Source organism: Mytilus galloprovincialis, chromosome 9, assembly GCF_965363235.1.
Source record: "Mytilus galloprovincialis chromosome 9, xbMytGall1.hap1.1, whole genome shotgun sequence".
Taxonomy (NCBI): Eukaryota; Metazoa; Mollusca; class Bivalvia; order Mytilida; family Mytilidae; genus Mytilus; species Mytilus galloprovincialis.
In genome coordinates this window covers 77,656,361-77,671,240 of record NC_134846.1, presented here as the reverse complement: position 1 = coordinate 77,671,240, position 14,880 = coordinate 77,656,361, and the positions used below count along the sequence as shown (strand labels likewise).

The following is a 14,880-nucleotide window of genomic DNA, read 5'->3' as shown; positions in this document are numbered from 1 at the left end:
AAAAAATGTATTTAGATATTTGTAAATAGCATAGCAGATATATTCAATGTTTTCTAATCTAAACGACAAGTAATTATTGGATGTTAAAAACTAATTGACTAAGACAGATTTATTTACAAGAAAAACAAGTGTGAAGAACTCAAGGTGTTACTATCTAATGACAAAAACATTTCTCATAGTGTATTCAATCTTAATGTATAGACTTTCTTAATGTTATTGTGAGGTAAAGGAACTACAGATGACCAGAGTATTCAAAATATCTTTTAAAAAGAGTGAGCCATAAAAGTCCTACAGTTAGTTTACAATAAAAGTAATCTTTAAATAAAAGTCCTTCACCATATAGTAAAGCAGGATGTATCTTAACTTATATTGAGGAAACTTTTCTTTATTTTTACATATCTTTGTACATTTTTTAAAATATTTATTTAAACAAGGAAACTGAGGCCCTTTGGAGGGTACAAGAGCAATAGGAACGGACACTGAGGCCCTTTGAAGGATACAAGAGCAATAGGAACCTCTTGTATCCTGTTAAGTTTCTGTATGTGATGAATGAAAGGGCCTGTGTATAACAATATACCTTCCTGTAGAAATTGAGTGCAGTGAATATTTTCTGTTGATCAACTGGTATAACATGTTTTTATTAATACTATCTTTGTTATATTGGTTGTCAGGAGTTCTTTTCATTAGATTTGCTATGCAAGCTGTACAAAATTTACATGGAAAAAGCAGACAAGGTAGTTGATAATGTAGCAAAAAGCAATGCATATACGATTTGCACAGCATACAACCATCTTCTTATGAGCTAGGCACTTTTTGTATTAAAGTGTGCAAAATAAAAAATGTTTTACATGACAAATAACTGTAAAGTAAACATCTGTTGTAAGTGACATTGGCCTCAGTGATATCTAAAATCATTGCTGCAACATTAGCCTAGTCATTGACCAATGAAACTGTGTCTAGAATCAGGGCTTTTTAATTCATTGTAAGAAATGTATTTACCTTGTAACATCAATCTGCCCTTTTTTTTGCTTAACTTAAGTAAAATTTGACTTCTTTAATTTTTTCTTCAGTTTACAAAACTATAAAAATTCAGACTGATTTCTGAAATTTTCTTCTGCTGTAACTGTGATAACTAACAGCTTGGCGTTTACCTTTTAAAATATGTAACTAATCTTTGTGATTTGACATTTTACAGATAACTTTAATACATCAATAGTTGGGATATGGGGAAAAAAACAGCTTGCAGGACTTAATTTTTCTTACAGTAAAGTCCATGCTAAGAGGATTTCCATTCAACACTGTCCATGTCTATTTCATTTCATTTATACTAATTTTTCCACATTATTAGTGTTTTTGATGTGGGATGAAGAGGCAGTCTTCAATCCAAGCTTAGAGTAGCTTTAAGAAGATCATAATATAAAGATAAAAGGTTGTTAAACTTGCAGCTAATGGCCCATTTATAAATTAAAATTAAATCAAAACTGGCAAAAGACGTCCAAAAACAAAGGTTATTTTCTTCTCAAAACATAAGTTTATTTAACAAGTATTATGACAGTTTTTTTTATTCTCAAAGTGTTTTATTAGCTATTATTTAAAAGTACATCTTGTTTCCCAGTACGAATCATCTTTTTTTAAGTATAAATGAGCCAACTGTCCAGACACAGATCCAAAATTGAGAAAAGAGAGACTAAAATGTTAAATTTTCTTTATAAATATTCCAGTCAAATTATTTTTCATGGTTACTACTTTTCAAGGATTGTTTTTTTGGTGAATACTTGAATTTATGGTTTTGTCAAACTCGACATACAAGCCTATAGAAAATGTGAGTTTTGTTGAAAATTTAAATTCATGTGTTTTGTTAACTTAAATTTCCAATACAGTGTGGATCTTTTCTGAATCTGTGCCGGATTAAATAGAAGCAGGTGTAAATATGATAAAGCATTAAAGCAAAGCAGTCATACACAGAAGTACCTGTTGTGATACTGTCCTGAAATGGTACTATAAAACAAAACATTGTATTAGTTAACCACACAAATAGTTCATGCACAGATCACCATAAAGCTGATTAAACAAAACACTAGGGTTTTAACAATATGTAATTTATAGAAATGTTATTGTCATTTATTAATTTATAAAATCTTTTCACCAGAAGCAGTTTAAAGCAACTGCAAACTCTTTTTTTGTTACTTTCTATAAGCTTTTACTGCATTGTATATAATATGTATATAAAACAAACTCCATGAGGTCAAGGTCAAAAGATATATACAATATAATACACCAAATATACTTGACTTAGTATTTAGAATTGAGAAAATGAATCAGGAATACCGGTACTGACAAATATACCATGAAGAATGAGATCAAGGTGACTTGAACCTGACAGTTGTTAATCAACTATGTATAAGTAGTTTGAAAATGGGAATATTATTCCATTTTTTTCTATAATGTAATGGTAAAATATTATAAAATAAATACAGAGGAATTCTTGAAAGGTAAACTTTTATCAAACTCTAATGGTGGTAATTCTTTTAACATATGTGCCAAATAATATAAAAATGATGAATTATACATGTACACTTATAGTAGCGTAATACCATCTTTGATTTGTTAATTATCCAAATTTAGTAATTTTATAAATGTAACTGGTGACAATAAAGACAAAAAACTACATTAATTTGTCACAATGAGCCAATCTATAAATGAGAATTGACAAAGTGGTATGTAGCTGTGAAACTGTAACTCTTATGGTCCTTGTAATCCTTTTTTGACAATTAGCTTACTATCTCATGATTGTCATCCCATAAATGTTCAGCAAGTTGTCAAAAAGATATCATAAGGATCACAAGAGTTACTGTTCCACTGATATATAGATATACGTGTCTTATGTCTATCTCTAGATTCACCTTCCGTGACAAGGTAACACTACGACTATTGAAGTTATATTTTTATATAGCGGATGTGGTAGAGTGGTCTAGAGCGCTGGACATGAGGCTAAGCGATTGGTGCTGTAGTGTATCAAAAGTGTGAGTTCGAATCCCGCTGAGGGACGGACAAAAATTTGTCAGTATAAAATCTAACTCTAACACTGTTTGGTGTAATTTTCAGACTTATATATATATATATATATATATATCTGGTGAACAACATGGTTTCTGATGGAGTTCAACACTAAACTCAATATGGGGAACAATTGTTTATTTGCATTCCTTGAATTTCTTTCAGTTGTGATGCAAAATAAATGAGTATCAATAAAACTTATGGTAGAAAACAGCATGCAATGTACAAAATAAAAGTTTAAATTTCAAACCAATAGAAATGAATGTTTTAGGTTAGGACATATGATTTGCTATGTATAAATGAATCTAAGAAAGAGGTTCCATAAAACACACAGCATAACTTTAAATATTCCAAGAATTATGATATTTCTATCATTTGAGCAGTGATGAATACTTCATTCAAAAGTTCATAGTATGTGATTTTTAAGTATGAAATGAAATCATTAACTTTTATAATGACAATAAAGTGTGCTTTTTATATAATAGAAGCCAAACTAACCTTCCCTGCATGCATATTGTAAGAGACATTCTCAAAATACTGTTCAATTTCATATCAAACAGTATGTATATAAAATTGTATTGTATTGCTGCCTAGCTTACAGAAGATATTATTTTATTATTCATCTGAATTGTGAGGGTCTGGATGAGTGACGCTTCATTCTGCATTCTTCAATTTTTTACATATTTTTTTCCATTATTATCTCTTCTTTACATTTTATTCAATATTCTTTATTTTTGTTGCTGTATTTTTTCTATTTTTCAGTTTTTTTGTCAGATTTTGTTGTAGATTTGGCCAATTTATTTCTTTTCTGTATACCCTATCCAAACCCTCAGTTATGTCAGTCTGAAAATTGTCAAGTTAATTATAAATGAAAGTTAAAATGTCTAAACTTACCTTCTTTGGCCTGTAATGTTATAGCATTACTTTCATAGTCTAATGGCTTGATCACAATATTAACATAGTTAAACTGTCCCTGAAATATATCAAAGAAAACCAATAAGGATGTCAAATAGCACCAAAAGAGAAACTTTGAGAATACTACTTTTAACCCCTTCATTCAGCTGTTTAACTTTATAACTTACCACCCTTAAAATAAATCAACACTGTCTTTAAAATTTACCAACTGAATCCATTGTTTGTTTCAATGGCCCCTCTTGCAAAAATAAAGCTTGAAACCATTTTTTTGAGTGAAAATTTGAGAATGAAAGTCTGTTAATCTGCTGTTTCCACAAAATTTTCAAAATCCAAAGCCCGTAATTTCAATTTAAACAAGCAGAGCCCAACAAAACATAAATCAGATCTGTAACTCATCAAAGTAGACTTGCATACAAAAATTTAGCTCAATATCAGAAGCCGTTAAGAAAAAAAGTCTGTATAACTGTTTGTTGCTGAATGACGGATAAGGGTATGACTATAAAATAAAGGGTTGAAATTTCTTTTCATTCTCTTTTCTCAAATTCTTATTTGATAGTGCATAATGGGTTTTAAATATGGTGAAAAAGCACTTTTTGCATCCCTCTTTTTACAGGCTAACTTTCATTACAGAGTTATCTACCTTTATTGTACCAATCCGGTAATCCTCACCACTATCATTGTATACAACAGTAACATAGTCATTACCAATGTGCAGTTTCTTGGAATTACAGTTAGGGTCAGACTCTTTGTTTGGCATCAGGGTAGCAACATGATAAATCACTGTAAAAAAGAAGAAATGAATTTATCTTTCATAATTGATTTTTTTAATTACTTTAGTTCTACATTATTCTTCTCAGCTCAAAAGAAAATCATGTGTAATGTCTTTGTGACATCCATAGAGTTTGAATATAAGTCATCTAAGATAATACAACATTTACAACTTTGATCAGGACCATAAGTAACAAGTTTTAGCTCACAAAACACAAAACACAAGAATTGTCTAGTTTTTTCATTTAAATTGTTTCAACTATTTTATGTCAGGCCTTTAACAGATGACTATACAATAAAAATAATAAGTTTTATTGCTGACTATGCAGTACTAGTTTTACTCATTGTTAAATGGTTACCTTTTATTGCTTTTATCTTCTCCATTTGAACTCAGACGGACAGTTGTCTCATTGGTAATCATACCACATCTATTTATTTTTATATGGCAATAATGTTATGAATATTTATAGCAATGATGGCTTAAGGACTTGATTTTCCTGATATCAAGTTAAAATAGATATATATACCATGCAAAGTTTCATCCTGCCAACCATAGCAATATTGTCCATCACTGCCATCTTTATTTAACCCTCCAATGTAAACTTTGTTTGGATCACAATCATGTAGTCTTATTAATTGTCCTAAACCTTGTAAAAATTTAATATATCTCTCTGACCCTGACTGGTTTGAAAGTATTTCTTTCTCATCTTTTGTCTACAAAACAATAACAATAGTTTAATTTCAACTTTTAATTTTTATATATTAAGCATTTTTACATATACAAAAAATGTATATATAACTTTATGAACACCTTTGATGTACCACAGTGATAGTTGTCGGTCATATGTTTTTTAAGTATATACAACTTTATGAACACCTTTGATGTACCACAGTGGTAGTTGTCAGTCATATGTTTTACGTATATATAACTTTATGAACACCTTTGATGTACCACAGTGGTAGTTGTCGGTCATATGTTTTAAGTATATATAACTTTATGAACACCTTTGATGTACCACAGTGGTAGTTGTCAGTCATATGTTTTAAGTATATATAACTTTATGAACACCTTTGATGTACCACAGTGGTAGTTGTCGGTCATATGTTTTACGTATATATAACTTTATGAACACCTTTGATGTACCACAGTGGTAGTTGTCGGTCATATGTTTTAAGTATATATATGTTTTTGAACACCTTTGATGTACCACAGTGGTAGTTGTCGGTCATATGTTTTAAGTATATATAACTGTATGAACACCTTTGATGTACCACAGTGGTAGTTGTCGGTCATATGTTTTAAGTATATATAACTTTATGAACACCTTTGATGTACCACAGTGGTAGTTGTCGGTCATATGTTTTAAGTATATATAACTTTATGAACACCTTTGATGTAACACAGTGGTAGTTGTCGGTCATATATTTTACGTATATATAACTTTATGAACACCTTTGATGTACCACAGTGGTAGTTGTCGGTCATATGTTTTATGTATATATAACTTTATGAACACCTTTGATGTACCACAGTGGTAGTTGTCGGTCATATGTTTTACGTATATATAACTTTATGAACACCTTTGATGTACCACAGTGGTAGTTGTCGGTCATATGTTTTAAGTATATATAACTTTATGAACACCTTTGATGTACCACAGTGGTAGTTGTCGGTCATATGTTTTAAGTATATATGTAACCGGAGAACACGAATTTCATTACAAAATTGCTTGTCTCCACCGGGACTCGAACCCGGGACCTCTGTGTTACAAGGCAGCGCGCTAACCGACTGAGCTAAAGAAGTACTTCCTTAGCTCAACCGCTTACGGCTGACTAAGTATCTACTAAGTTTTTCTAAGGGAAGCAATCCCGTCACACTTCCCCCACCTCAAGAGTCATTATACTCTATAATGATGATATTTTCATCTTTTTTATATTTATATTTTAACCTGGCTAGGTAATTCTTCTAACCGTGGGTTATTATTGTTGGGCGCCAATGTAACCGGAGAGCACGAATTCCATTACAAAATTGCTTGTCTCCACCGGGACTCGAACCCGGGACCTCTGTGTTACAAGGCAGCGCGCTAACCGACTGAGCTAAAGAAGTACTTCCTTAGCTCAACCGCTTACGGCTGACTAAGTATCTACTAAGTTTTTCTAAGGGAAGCAATCCCGTCACATATATAACTTTATGAACACCTTTGATGTACCACAGTGGTAGTTGTCGGTCATATGTTTTAAGTATATATATGTTTTTGAACACCTTTGATGTACCACAGTGGTAGTTGTCGGTCATATGTTTTAAGTATATATAACTTTATGAACACCTTTGATGTACCACAGAGGTAGTTGTCAGTCATATGTTTTAAGTATATATAACTTTATGAACACCTTTGATGTACCACAGTGGTAGTTGTCGGTCATATGTTTTAAGTATATATATGTTTTTGAACACCTTTGATGTACCACAGTGGTAGTTGTCGGTCATATGTTTTAAGTATATATAACTTTATGAACACCTTTGATGTACCACAGTGGTAGTTGTCAGTCATATGTTTTAAGTATATATAACTTTATGAACACCTCTGATGTACCACAGTGGTAGTTGTCGGTCATATGTTTTACGTATATATAACTTTATGAACACCTTTGATGTACCACAGTGGTAGTTGTCGGTCATATGTTTTAAGTATATACAACTTTATGAACACCTTTGATGTACCACAGTGGTAGTTGTCGGTCATATGTTTTAAGTATAAACAACTTTATGAACACCTTTGATGTAGCACAGTGGTAGTTGTCAGCCATATGTTTTAAGTATATATAACTTTATGAACACCTTTGATGTACCACAGTGGTAGTTGTCGGTCATATGTTTTACGTATATATAACTTTATGAACACCATTGATGTACCACAGTGGTAGTTGTCGGTCATATGTTTTACGTATATATAACTTTATGAACACCTTTGATGTACCACAGTGGTAGTTGTCGTTGTCGGTCATATGTTTTACGTATATATAACTTTATGAACACCATTGATGTACCACAGTGGTAGTTGTCGGTCATATGTTTTACGTATATATAACTTTATGAACACCTTTGATGTACCACAGTGGTAGTTGTCGGTTATATGTTTTACGTATGTATAACTTTATGAACACCTTTGATGTACCACAGTGGTAGTTGTCGGTCATACGTTTTACGTATATATATGTTTTTGAATACCTTTGATGTACCACAGTGGTAGTTGTCGGTCATATGTTTTAAGTATATATAACTTTATGAACACCTTTGATGTACCACAGTGGTAGTTGTCGGTCATATGTTTTACATATATATAACTTTATGAACACCTTTGATGTACCACAGTGGTAGTTGTCGGTCATATGTTTTACATATATATAACTTTATGAACACCTTTGATGTACCACAGTGGTAGTTGTTGGTCATATGTTTTAAGTATATATAACTTTATGAACATTTTGATGTACCACAGTGGTAGTTGTCAGTCATATGTTTTTCAAAAATTGTTTTGTTATTAATAAGCTACAAGTTTTCTTGTTTGAATTGTTTTAAACTGGAGCCTTTTATAGCCCACAATGGTATGAGTTTTTCTCATGAATGATATGTATAGTTTTTTTTAGTAAATGTGGTTATATTCATCAATTTATAGAGAAAAATAGAGGCATACCTGGCGTGTACCAACATAAACAACACCAATCTTATGGGTGGCAAACGGGTAAATTCTATCTAGATTGTTAATGGCTCTCTTCATAACCTGAAATTATAATGATTGCAATTATATTCTATGATTCACACATTTCTATTTCTATGCTTATATATGAATAACATTTTGGTAATGGATTTCATACTTTTCTGTAACATTAACAAAAAGATAGCAATTATACCATCTGGGACTTATACTATTAGTAACATAATGTGCTAGTGACCTTGTGCTAAGGGTAACTTCAGATCCTCCCAAACACTTTCTCTACAGTCGTGTCCGGTAATTCCGTCATTCCTTTACTTCCGTGTGTGTTTCTACCGAAATTTTTTCATCTACTGTATTATTTTAACTTTGAAGAAAACCATTTGCTTACGTCATGCCAAAATTAAAGGGTGATAATTCGATTTTAAAAGTATGGAAAGCCAAAATAACAAAATACAAAAAAATCTTATAAATCCTTTAAATGAAATAGGTATATGAAAGTCTGACACAAGCTTTCTGGTTTTTTTGGTGATCTTTTTTCGATTCTAAAGAATAAAAATAAAATATATTGACACTGAAATAAAATTTTAGGGTTATATATTAAAATCACTATATTAAATCCTTGGGGGCACTCAGCTGTTCCATCTGAGTTTTTGGACCTTGATGGAATTTTATCACTGGTCATTTCTAAAATTTCATTCATCCCCAAGCATTTAGGGGACAAATTTGATCTAAATTATTCCAGTGCCAGTTTGATAGACCCATGCTACTCTACTAGCACATGGGCTATCCCCTGATGCAGACCTTGCACAACCCGGCTGCAGATGAGATGTCTATTCTCATCCTCTCTGTGGAGAGACTCCACTTCCTGGCTGGCGCATTGTCGAGCAGGCAGGTTCTTCCTCACACTGAAGGTCAGGGTTGGCAAAGTATTACCCACCCGGGAATTCCCGGGCGGGAAAACCCGGGTTTTCCCGGGCTGGGCAATACTCCCAGAAATGGGTAAAAGTGGGCATTACTGGGCAATATGATTTTTTAAGCTTATTTTAACACAAAATAGTAAAAACTTATTATAGTTTCATAGTATAACAGCTAAATCTATACTTTTTATACAGATAACCATTGACAGTCATTCTAGAAAATTCAATTTCATTCTCTTCTCTATCATGTCTATTAATTTTATAGGTACTAAGGCAGAATACAAGATTTGCACGTTTAAAGATACCTTTTAATTACCAAGTATTGTTTCAATATTCCAAACTTTGAAAAAGCATTTTATTGCAGTGTTTAAGTGAATTGTTAATTATAATTGTTATACATTCATATTGCTAAATAAACACCCTACAGGGTCATGCCATTAACACTTTTAAAATTGAAAGGACTGATTATTGTTACATAAACAAATCTGTGTTCTAATCTGAATAATTACTTATTAATTAGTGACAGTACATATACATTATTTAAATGTGATGTTTCTTTAATACATGTAATTGTTAGTTCTTAATAGGAGCTATTTTCATTTGAAAAGAAATGATTTACTTGAAATGATTTCTTTAACTCACATATACATGTATAAGATCAAAAACTTTTTATATTTGTCTTTAACTTACATCACTTTGTGGAAGTAGAAGTGGCATTTCCCCTCCGTGGTGCAACATTCCTCCAAAGTACAATTGTAAAAACACAAAACTTGGATTGATGCCACCTCTGCCAGCATCTTTTGCACCTGACCTCTCCTCATGGCCTCTCTCAGGGGTCACAACAGATATCGTATGACCTCTTTGTTTCTTGAATGCTGGTAAATCTGGCAGTTCATCTTGGGCAGAGGATTCAGAACTTTCTGGCGACAATGACAGTTGTGGAAGATTCACAGTATTTGGACTAGTTGGACTAAGAATATTTGTGCTTTTAGATATATTACTAGGTCTGTTTGACACCAAACTCAAATTCATACCATCTTCTTTTACTTTTGGACCATCAACCACTGTTTTATGTAAATTAGATTCTGAATCATGTAAAAGTTTATTTGAATCTGCAATAGGGGATGGCATAAAGTCTTTTTCACCCGAGTGATTATTTCCTGTTTCTAAGAGTGATGGTGATGATGTGCTCCTTTTCAACAAAGAAATAATGCTGTCATCTTGATTAGTTGAATCTTTAGTGTCTTCCTGAAAATTTAAATTGTAATCAATTTCAAATAAGGAATTGATAATCAGAAGGCTCTATAAAATCCTAACTTTACCAATGTTATAAATGCAATAAAATAATATAAAGTACTAAATATACTGATATTATGTCAAAACCAATGTTTTTGAAAATTTAATTGTGAAGTAACTATGCTATATAGTTTTTATATATATCCAAATGATAACAGTAAATGAAATTAACATTTTTTTTTTCATAATTTTTACACATAGTTATGAAATTGTGAAAATATTTTTCCTGAACTTACCTTTTCAACCTGACCATTCGTTTCTGGAAAGAAAAAAAAAAAATTTTGAACATGTTTATTACATTTAGTTTACCTTATCATAAAGTGCAATCAAGTTAAAGGGAAAAAACATGTATTTCAGAATTTAAATTATAAGTAGAATACTTTCCACTTTCCCAGTAGCATCTTTTCTATGTACTTTCATAGTAGGTGAGCCACTTAGTCTGATTGGTAAGGTTTTGTAAAGTGAGTTAACTGAGATGAGGTGTTTGACATCCTTATTCTGATTGGTAAGGTTCTGTCAAGTGAGTTAACTGAGAAAAGGTGTTTGACATCCTTATTCTGATTGGTAAGGTTCTGTCAAGTGAGTTAACTGAGATGAGGTGTTTGACATCCTTATTCTGATTGGTAAGGTTCTGTCAAGTGAGTTAACTGAGATGAGGTGTTTGACATCCTTAGACTGATTGGTAAGGTTCTGTCAAGTGAGTTAACTGAGATGAGGTGTTTGACATCCTTAGACTGATTGGTAAGGTTCTGTAAAGTGAGTTAACTGAGATGAGGTGTTTGACATCCTTAGTCTGATTGGTAAGGTTCTGTCAAGTGAGTTAACTGAGATGAGGTGTTTGACATCCTTAGTCCGATTGGTAAGGTTCTGTCAAGTGAGTTAACTGAGATGAGGTGTTTGACATCCTTAGACTGATTGGTAAGGTTCTGTCTAGTGAGTTAACTGAGATGAGGTGTTTGACATCCTTATTCTGGTTGTATTCATATACAAACAGGTTCTATAAAGAGTGTTAACTGAGAAAAGGTGTTTGACATCCTTATTCTGATTGGTAAGGTTCTGTCAAGTGAGTTAACTGAGATGAGGTGTTTGACATCCTTAGTCTGATTGGTAAGGTTCTGTCAAGTGAGTTAACTGAGATGAGGTGTTTGACATCCTTATTCTGATTGGTAAGGTTCTGTCAAGTGAGTTAACTGAGATGAGGTGTTTGACATCCTTATTCTGATTGTATTCATATACAAACAAAAAGGATCCATTAATACTACATGGGTTTTGTTTATTGTTGAATCATTGGCGGATCCGGAGGGGGGTCCCCCTTTTTTTGGACGATCAATGCATTTGAATGGGAGCATATAGTTGGAGCCCCCTTTACTCTGGGTTGGGAATCCCCCCTTTTTAAAATGGCTGGATCCGCCCCGGTGAAGCATATCACATCTCCATATTTTATATAACTATAAATAAGTAAAGAGTAATGTGATTAATGTTGAGTTCTGATTGGTTTAAGACTAATTGACAAAGAACATACTGAACAAAGGACACAGAACTTCTCTGCCTTTCCTCCTAGGTTTTTTTGTTCAAAATATAAAAAATAACATACCAATCTTATTGTTTCCTTCAATCAAAATCTGTATGCCTTCTGCACCTAAAATATACAATTAATAATTTTTAATTAGAGCAAATATGCTTCCGCATTTACATTTCCTTAGCAACTTTCAGACACATATTACAAATATATAAGTATTGTGAATGTTTGACATACTGCAATACAAATTGTAATAAGCAAGAACTGAAATATCAATTTCACAAAAATCACACCATCAATAAACCAGGTGCTCCACAGGGCACAGCTTTATACGACCGCAGAGGTCGAACCCTGAACAGTTGGGGCAAGTATGGACAAAACATTCAAGCGTGATACAGCTCTGAATTTGGATTGTGATCACATTCTTGACATTATATGGGTTTTTTACACAAAACAAATGTCAAGATTTTACAAATCAATTAAAGATTTCTTCTTCAAACTTATTTAAATCTAAAATTAAATAGTTGACACAGCATAGGTTTTTGACACAGAATGAATGTGGTCTGTGGTCTAATGAACTTAAATTATTTTTTTTTGCCTTTGAGCAATTCACTATGCTGTTGAATATTAATCCTCTCAAAAAAATGTTTGAAGAAATTTTCTTTTTATTTATGAGAAAAATGAGAAAAATTTAACCCCCCCCCCATTTTTTTTCACATCCCCTTTCCCTTTTTCCAAAACTGATATCAATTCAAATTTCTAATGGAGTTTGCAACAATAACTACTCTTTTAAATACATCATAAAATATTAAAATGTAAAATAAAGTGCTTGTTATCACTGAATGGTAAAGATTGGTTGGTAGTAAAAGTGAATATACATTGTATATTGTATAAAACAATGATTTAGGTTGATTCAACTACTTTTCTGAACAAAGAAAGATAACTCCAATTGAAAATTTCTTGCTATTGCACAATATTGTGCAATTAGATATTTCTTGCTATTGCGCAATACTGTGCAATTGAAAATATTTGCTATTGCACAATACTGTGCAATTGAAGATTTCTTGCTATTGCGCAATACTGTGCAATTGAAAATATTTACTATTGCACAATACTGTGCAATTGAAGATTTCTTGCTATTGCGCAATACTGTGCAATTGAAAATTTCTTGCTATTGCACAGTACTGTGCAATTAAAGATTTCTTGCTATTGCTGAATACTGTGCAATTGAAAATTTCTTGCTATTGCACAATACTTAATATAATAATTTTGGATCCTGATTTGAACCAACTTGAAAACTGGGTCCATAATCAAAAATATAAGTACATGTTTAGATTCAGCATATCAAAAAAGCCCAAGAATTCATTTTTTGTTAAAATCAAACTTAGTTTAATTTTGGACCCTTTGGACTTTAATGTAGACCAATTTGAAAACGGGACCAAAAATTAAGAATCTACATACACAGTTAGATTTGGCATATCAAAGAACCCCAATTATTCAATTTTTGATGAAATCAAACAAAGTTTAATTTTGGACCCCGATTTGGACCAACTTGAAAACTGGACCAATAATCAAAAATCTAAGTACATTTTTATATTCAGCATATCAAAGAACCCCAAGGATTCAATTTTTGTTAAAATCAAACTAAGTTTAATTTTGGACCCTTTGGACCTTAATGTAGACCAATTTGAAAACGGTACCAATACTTAAGAATCTACATACACAGTTAGATTCGGCATATCAAAGAACCCCAATTATTCAATTTTTGATGAAATCAAACAAAGTTCAATTTTGGACCCTTTGGGCCCCTTATTCCTAAACTGTTGAAACCAAAACTCCCACAATCAAACCCAACCTTCCTTTTATGGTCATAAAACTTGTGTTTACATTTCATTGATTTCTATTTACTTATACTAAAGTTATTGTGCGAAAACCAAGAATAATGCTTATTTGGGCCCTTTTTTGGCCCCTTTTTTGGCCCCTTTTTTGGCCCCTAATTCCTAAATTGTTGAAACCAAACATCCCAAAATCAATCCCAACCTTCCTTTTGTGGTCATAAACCTTGTGTCAAAATTTCATAGATTTCTATTTACTTAAACTAAAGTTATAGTGCGAAAACCAAGAAAATGCTTATTTGGGCCCTTTTTGGCCCCTAATTCCTAAAATATTGGGACCAAAACTCCCAAAATCAATCCCAACCTTCCTTTTGTGGTCATAAACCTTGTGTTAAAATTTCATAGATTTCTATTCACTTTTACTGAAGTTAGAGTGCGAAAACTAAAAGTATTCGGACGACAACGATGCAGACGACGACGCCAACATCATACCAATATACGACCAAAAAATTTTCAATTTTTGCGGTCGTATAATAAATTCAATTTCAAACCCAATAAAGTATCTAGCTTCAAATTAATTTATCTATATTTGATTTTTTGAATTAGCAGGCTCTGTCATCTTAAAAGCATGTTAAAAATGATTGGTAGATATTTTCAATATTATCACAACACATTGAATCTCATTAAGTGTTTAATATGATACCCAACCAAACAATAAATAGTTGAGTTCCCTCTGAATTTAAAGCTATAAATACTGGAGTTCTCTCTGAATTTAAAGCTATAAATACTGGAGTTTTCTCTGAACTTAAAAGTTATAAATACTGAAGTTCTCTCTGAACTTAAAGCTATAAATACTG

At 32.0% G+C, this 14,880-nt stretch overlaps 1 protein-coding gene across 2 annotated transcripts in view; it reads right to left on the bottom strand.

The window, feature by feature from the left end:
* Nucleotides 1-14,880, bottom strand: part of LOC143046018 (tuberin-like) — an 83,523-nt gene that overhangs the window by 3,400 nt on the left and 65,243 nt on the right. Inside the window, exons 29-36 of one of the 2 annotated variants that reach the window (XM_076218959.1) lie at nucleotides 12,264-12,308; nucleotides 10,906-10,928; nucleotides 10,064-10,621; nucleotides 8,436-8,522; nucleotides 5,268-5,454; nucleotides 4,613-4,752; nucleotides 3,952-4,030; nucleotides 1,972-1,998 (exon numbers count right to left, since the gene is read on the bottom strand). In XM_076218959.1, coding sequence (XP_076075074.1) covers nucleotides 1,972-1,998; nucleotides 3,952-4,030; nucleotides 4,613-4,752; nucleotides 5,268-5,454; nucleotides 8,436-8,522; nucleotides 10,064-10,621; nucleotides 10,906-10,928; nucleotides 12,264-12,308 — 1,146 coding nt within the window. The remainder of the gene's footprint in view (nucleotides 1-1,971; nucleotides 1,999-3,951; nucleotides 4,031-4,612; nucleotides 4,753-5,267; nucleotides 5,455-8,435; nucleotides 8,523-10,063; nucleotides 10,622-10,905; nucleotides 10,929-12,263; nucleotides 12,309-14,880) is intronic. The other variant, XM_076218960.1, reaches the window with a different exon arrangement.